This window comes from Chelon labrosus (genome assembly GCF_963514085.1).
Source record: "Chelon labrosus genome assembly, chromosome: 20".
In the NCBI taxonomy this organism is placed as follows: domain Eukaryota; kingdom Metazoa; phylum Chordata; class Actinopteri; order Mugiliformes; family Mugilidae; genus Chelon; species Chelon labrosus.
The window spans coordinates 10,376,234-10,383,660 of NC_140353.1; the positions used below are offsets into that span (position 1 = coordinate 10,376,234).

Sequence of the window (7,427 nt, forward strand, 5' to 3'; positions counted from 1 at the left end):
GGTGTATGCTACCGCAGCCACAGGCCACTTCCCCTACCTGAAACACACCGCTTGTCAGAGATTGTTAAACAGCGTTTGCTTATTTCTTATTTCTTTAGTTAAATTATTCATCTAAAGACACTTTATTTGTTCATTTGTGTAAGAAGTACAAGTAGCGGCTTTTTTTATTGTTAAGAAGTCCTTATTTCTACCACTTTTATATCATGGAAATAACTTGAATACCAAACATTTATTCATTTTAGTCGTAAATGAGTGGATGCATTTAAATGTGGACCTGATGTCAGGTGTTATAGCAATCTATCTCACTAAAACACATAAATGCAAATCCTGTCACAGCTGACCTTTGAGTCTTACTAGCTGATGCTGCAGTAGCCCACAGCATGCATTTTATTTCAAACCATCCTATAGCTGTTGAGACCTCACTCTAAAAAAGTGTTTTTTTTATTTCTGTAGAAAAACTTGGCAATGTGTCAATAAAAAACACCATCACGGTCTTAAATCTATAGTTTCTTTATTTCTTTACATTTATTTACAATCTTCACACAAAGGTTTTTCTATTTAAAGTCTGCCTGGCAAAGACCCAAGCAACCTCCAAGAAAAACAGAATTTGTACATAACATAGTTGTTATTTATGTAATTAAAAAAAATATATTAAGCTAATTAAGTGTTATTGTGCTCGTTCTCAGTGAGGAAAGTCTTGGACCTGCAAAAACAAAACAGAACAAAAAAAAGACAGGCAGTTAATGGACAAGTTAGTGTTCATGTAAACTCAGATGTTTGACTTAAAATAGCATTTGGTTATGAAATAAAAGCAAAAATTAGATGCGTTCCCTCTCACCTGTTCAGACCAGGGGGTAACTGGCTGCAGTAGCGATACCACACTGGTTGGATTTGTTCCTGGTCATTCTGATGTATCCCTTATCTCCCCATCCAAGTCCCCAGCTGTGGAAACATACAAATAACATTTAGCTGCTTAAACAGAATCATAGTCACTGTCATAGTTTCACTTCACACTTCACAATAATGTGTGATTTAAGAAGATGAAGGCATCCTGAACGGGTTTCACTTCATGTTAGCAGTCATGAATCAGATATCTTTAGGCTGCCGTGTGTGTGAATAGAATAGTAGTCAGTATTTACTGTAACACTGAGCTGTAACTAGATGACTGTAGCAGCACATTAATTAAAATATGAGCAAAAGAAGTTACCTGTTCTTCACCAGCCAGTAGTCTTGTCCATTGTCGCTACCATAACCCACAGCCAGTACACCGTGGTCCAGCTCGCTGCTGCTGCATTCGGGCTCATCATACACACCTGGATGATGACATACATGTGGATTAGGCCAACGCTCTGATAGAGTTTTTTTTTATATCTAATAAAAAATGGATCTGCAGTTGCAGCACAGTGTTCAGAATTGCCCACCTGATTCGTACAGCTGGAAGGACGAATGAGCTGCGTCAATGCCAACGGATACGGGTCCGATGGTGGCCACAGCCTCCTTCAGAGCATCTTCGTCACCTTGTGACACGTCAACAAACCCTGTGCATGTGGCGCCAACGTTAGCAGGGTTGTAACGGCATTGTCCATCCTAACGGAGAGTGGTGAATAAGTGTTTGTCAGAGAGCAGAATATTTTCAAAAAGTTTAAAGTCTATCTATCTATCTATCTATCTATCTATCTATCTATATTCATAGGCCTGAGTCTGTTAGTGATCTTGTTTATCCACAAGATGGCAGTATCGTACACCTTTTCCATTCAGGGTCACAATTAATCACCCTGAATTGATTTGCATCTACAGATTTATTTCTTTTTTGCACAACAATCACAGATGGCTGACGAACATTAAATACTTTCCATTTAAATATTAGGAATTGTGTAGTTAAGTATTCTTGTATGTTTTAAACCGTCTCTTTACCTCAGCCTCATAAGGGTAGGACTCCTCAGTGTCTATCCCTCCGTTGGCTTGGATGTACCGGAAGGCGTTGTCCATCAGGCCTCCGTTGCAGCCCATGTTGCCGTACTTGCTAGAGCAGTCGACCAACTGCTGCTCACTCAGAGACACCAGCTTCCCGGTCTTCTTGAAGTTCTGACCCTCCAACGAGCCAGTCTAGAGAAGGAGACGGGAATTATAAACCGAAGAACAGCTGTGCAAAGTTTCCAAGTGGAGAACAACAGGCTTTACATACAGTGCTGAAGGCCCAGCATGAGCCGCAGTCCTTCTGATCCTTGACATCAGTGACGTATCCCTTGTCCCTCCAGTCAACAGAGTTGGGCAGATCGGTGACTTCAGCCAGCCGGAAGAAGGTAGAGCCACGACGAGGCAGAGAAGCATTGAAAGATCTCAGGCAGCCCTGGGAAACCAGCTGTTTGTACTCCTCGTTTTCCTGGTGAAGAGGGACGAAATAGTCACTTAATAGGATCTTCATCTCAAACGTCATCCACTGCGTCCTTACGCCTCAACTGCTAGCAAGTGATGGTTAGCGAAGGTTAAAATCTAAATAATGACAGAAACATCCCAATGTGCTTTTCAGCACATACCATGTCAGCAAAGTAGGTCATGCCAAGGCGGTAGGATTTGATGCCCTGATCTGCCAACATGTTGTGCACCAGCACCAGTTTGCGGTTGTTGAGCCAGATTTGCATGCGGTGCGCCTCCTCTGATGGAGAGTTGTAGGACCTTCCTGCCAACCAGAGAAGGAAATGATCAGAACAGAAACTGAGGAAAATTACTGATCAATGAAATTGGTTAAGAGTTTCTTTCCCCCATTACAGATACAATGTAAGCCACAAATAAGAAAGATTTATCTCCAGATTTTGATCTTACACAGACAGTTTTTACAGACACCAGATGAACTGCATTTGAGCAATAAGCGTCTCTACTGTCTCACCAAACTTCAGTTTCCAGGCACGAAACTCCAGGTCCTCCAGAGAGACGCTGGCACAGCTGGACACAGCCAGAACAGCAGCAACAACCAGCAACAGCTTCATCTTGACTGAACACTGACGGAAGAAGCAGAGATTCTTTGTGACTTTCAGGACAGGAAGCCGCACAGGTTAAGCCAGAGCAGTTTCAGTTCAGCCTTGTAACTGTAATGCTTTTTGTCATGATGGTGGAAATTACTCGCACACCACCGCCGTGGTCTTATCTCTTCCTCCGACTCTTTCTAGTGTATTTTTTTCTTTTCTAGTAAAAAAGAGTAAATGTGCAACAGAAACGTTGCGTGTCTTGCTGTCTGCGCTGCAGCTACTTACCTGGGTCTTCTTTCTCAGTGTGTGACAAGAGGCTGGAGGAGTACCTGTAGCTGATGTGGAGTTAGAGAGGTCCTTATATAGCCGACTGTAGTTATGACGACAGCATTCCAGTCAGGTGGCTGTCAGTAGCTTATAAACACAGAGGCACGAAGAGCAAGTGTCAATCATTACAGTACAAAAAGGTGGAGTTACGGTATATAGAGAAGCTCACATGATGCCACTCTTTTGAGAAACATATGACTCATTTTCACATCAGCAAAAATTCTTATAAATCACTTGTCATTCTCTTATATAATGTTGTCCAGCAGTTTGTTGCTTTGGAATTATTCAGTCACATGAAGAAGAAACACAGACAAAAAAAACAAAAAAAAAAACACTGTTGGGATCTTGGGTTTTCTCCATCATTATGGTTCCAGCCACAAAGAGATGGGGATTCCTCTAAAAGAGCTCAACCAGAAGTGACGTACAGATTAAAAACAACAACCCGTGCATGTGACAATCTGTGCCATCACCCACCTGTTTTGCATGAAACCTCGCAAACTAAATGATGCCACACTGGAAAATATGCAAGTAGCCTATGGAGGTGTCGCTTTGCTTGCAGACGTCGCTTACGCCCACGTCCTGGAAGTTCTTAAAGAGATCTGCATGAATGATCAGGTTTTACTTGAAATGTTACCTTGTCAGTCATTCTATAGGTGCAGCCTCAGCCAGCCACGTGAACGCACGAGAATCTGGAGATGGCGTGAACACGCGCTCACGTACAGACAGTATATTCCGATAAACTCCTCTCTGCTTTTGATACGGTTTGATTTATGATTCATATGTTGTTTCCATTGACAAGACTTCCTTCTTCTGTTTCCCCACAGACATCCTGTTTTTCAGCTTAACCGTATAGGTAGACTTTTTTTTTGCACATATCCACCTCCATAAATACTAATTAAGAAAGAGACAGAATAACCACAAACATGCAACAACAAAAAAAGCAAGGACGGAAAAGAGCTTAAGAGCTTAATAACATTCAAATGAGAGTCAGCCATCCGTTGCATTAGTACTTCTAAAAATTATGACAAGATTGTGGGTTTGATCTTTTTGCATGTGTATTTAGAAGCAGCACATTGCTCTTTTTTTTTTCCTGCGGTAGCTTGCCACAGTTACGTTGTCAGACTGTCACTCTGATTTATTGGGTGTCACAAGGCTTTCAGTGTCATGACAATGCTTCAGACCATAAAGACGCCGTGAAGTGAGGGAAAACTGAGAACTAAGCTGAACATTTTCAGATGTCCTTGACCTCTTTTAAACCCAGTATGCGCCTGTTCGTGTGAAGCCACCTGCATCATGGCGTGCAGTCACTATAGTGCTTGCACACGAGCCTGGGTTCTTTCCTGTCAGAGAGTTGCAAGGAGTTTGTCAAATAAGAACTATTTGCTTGCAAGTAAACTGAAGTTGATAGAAACGTAGAACTGCTGATATACTCCAGCAGTTTGCTATTATTTTAATAATTTGCAACTTTTCAAGTAGAAGGAAAGACATGAGAGATTCTTGACTTAAGTAAAAGTGATACCCCGATGTACAAATAGTCGAGTCCGGCATTCAGTACATTTTATCAAGTATCAGATAAAGAATCAAAAGCCCAAAAAATGCACTACCCTGACTTGGAGCAAGTCTTAACGAGTTTATGCTGTATGGAATGATGTTAAACCCTTAACAGGAACAAGCGGTTACAGAAGAAGAAGATGGAATGATGTTAAGTCAGCTACTTCCCAGCAGTGCTGCCAGAAGGGAAATGAAGAAATATCGTACTGTCGCTTAAAAATGTTTGTATTTAGACCCAAACTATGTATGTACTGAAACAACTTGAAAAATCACCTGCCAGGACAGCACACTTAAAAACAAAGCTAGGCTGAAGGGATAAACGCGGAGGCTCGGCCATTTGAATGAAACAACTGCTTCATTCATTGTCATTCGAATGGCAAACAATCGTATATTTGACTTTTTATATATCGTATGGGCCCCGAAAGTTTCGTACAGATATGATAGTTATCGTATATCTGGCAACCCTGCTTTCCCAGTCAGTGCCTCCAAAGCCTCACAAGTTACATATGAGAGGTGGCGAGGTGATTAATGGAGCCGCACGGATGTGAAGCTTAAGTTATGGGAAGTCTTCTGTAAAATCAAACTTTGAGATAGATGTCGCAGAGTAAAAAGTGGTTTAAAATAGGAGCTCTTTTGCAGGTTTATAAGACGTTTTTAAGTTAACAACTCATAACACACAAGTCACATGAACACATGAATGTCTGTGATTCTTTCTAATCGTTTTGTCTTTAGTTCATTAAGTAATAGTAATTGGAATTTTGTGCACACCGATAAGAGATAAAGATTTGGATATTCTGGTCCGTACGATAAAAAGAGCAGCTAAATCTGGCTATCATTGCAAATCTACGACTCTGAGTTCAACTTTACATAGACACTGGTTGCAATTTGCCTACTGTAAAAAAAAAACTTACAGTAAACAGTCATATGACAAGATCAGGACGTGACTCAGCACAGTAAAAGCAAGTGAAGGGATGGTAAGGGAACTTAAAGAGAAAATAACTCCAGCGCATAGATCAGGTTTGTTAGGTTTGTGTGTGCTACAGAGGAAGAGATGGCAGGGAAGCATGTGTGCCTGGCCTGTTTTTAATGCATGGGTATGTATGTGGGTGTAGGGGCTTACAGGTTTATAGTACAAAGGCAAAGCTGAAACTGACAGCTCAGATGTTTTGCTCTTCTTTAGCTTGCACTGACAGTTCTGAAAGTTAGATATTAACAGTTTGATTTCTGCTTTACAGGGTGAGAGAGCAGGCTGTCAGACTGTCAGGTTATAAAGAGATTAAAGTACATTTTATGGTATTTGGTGACGGGAGAACGGCAAAAGGTTGTGACTTATTAACTAATACGAAGAGTAGGAAAATGAATCTAGCAGTCTAGATAATAAGGGTTTAATATTAATCTATAAAAACAATAGGTATATTTGTTGAGACCAATGCTTTTGAATCTGCCTCCTCTATCACGTGATTTCCACCAGTGACAAGTCATGTGTCCATCCTCTCTGAGGTTGACCATGAGTGAACTTAGTGTTCCCTTTATTGTGAACTGTGACTCAAACCGATGCTTAGGCAGTAAAGTGTTCGGCTATTCACAGGAAATTCAGGGGACTAGCTTCCTTACGTCAAGGTTTACTGTACAAGAGGGTTTTTTTTAAAGCAGCGCTGCTTCAGCATAGAGTTACTGACACAGTTATTATTTTTACATATAAACTTTTTAAAAATTTCTTCACTGCCCGGTTTCCAGACAGCCACGTGCTTCTTTTTTTTTTTAGAGCTCTGTGGTTACATAAGTGGGGTAAACACCTGATGTTTGTACTGACTTCCTACTTCCGACTGCTGATAAAGCCACATCATCATCATGTTACGTGTGACAATTGCAGCTTCTCTGATAAGGGATGACACTAGTCAAATGTTTGTGGAATGTCAGCTGTTTGATTGAGCATATATAGTGTGACCATAAAAAACACTATATAGGTATGTATGAATATATATATATATATATATATATAGATATAGATATAGATATAGATGATAGATGATAGATGATAGATAGATATAGATATAGATAGATAGATAGATAGATAGATATAGATATATACTGATCAGGCATAACATTATGACCACCTTCCTAATATTGTGTAGGTCTCCCTTGAGCCTCCAAAACAGTTGTGACTCATCAGAGAATGGACATGGGCCTTCTGAGGGTGTCCTGTGGTGTCCGGCAACAGGATGTTGTTAGTGGGGGCCTTTGGGTCCTACGGGTTGAGGGGAGGGGCCTCTGTGGATCAGGCTTGCTCCAGTGCATCCCACAGATACTTGATCAGTTTGGGATCTAGAGAATTTGGGGGCCAGGTCAACACCTTGTGCTGTTTTTCATGTTTTTTTTTTTTAGTTGTTCCTAAACTGTATTGTTTGTGTGTGTGCCTGTGTCAGGCTACATCCTGGTTTTTGCAGTGTTATTAGCACACCAGGAGATGGCACCACTATCTCAGGCTTTGCTTCAGTTCATTGACAAACGCAGCTCCTATGTGTTTAAATACATGTAAGCAATAAAACAAATCTACAGAGCATGCTCTGCTTCTTCTTCTGC

The 7,427-nt window shown here is 40.9% G+C and overlaps 1 protein-coding gene across 1 annotated transcript; it reads right to left on the reverse strand.

Annotated features, from left to right (window-relative positions):
- Positions 1-290: 290 nt before the first annotated feature.
- Positions 291-3,268, reverse strand: ctsl.1 (cathepsin L.1). Its single transcript, XM_084569464.1, has 9 exons — positions 3,252-3,268; positions 2,888-2,999; positions 2,538-2,680; positions 2,186-2,383; positions 1,915-2,106; positions 1,422-1,587; positions 1,208-1,313; positions 839-942; positions 291-703 (listed from the first exon to the last, which is right to left on the reverse strand). Exons 2-8 carry the CDS (start codon positions 2,985-2,987, stop codon positions 843-845), a joined length of 1,005 nt encoding a protein of 334 aa, XP_084425590.1. The 5' UTR covers positions 2,988-2,999; positions 3,252-3,268; the 3' UTR covers positions 291-703; positions 839-842.
- Positions 3,269-7,427: the final 4,159 nt, after the last annotated feature.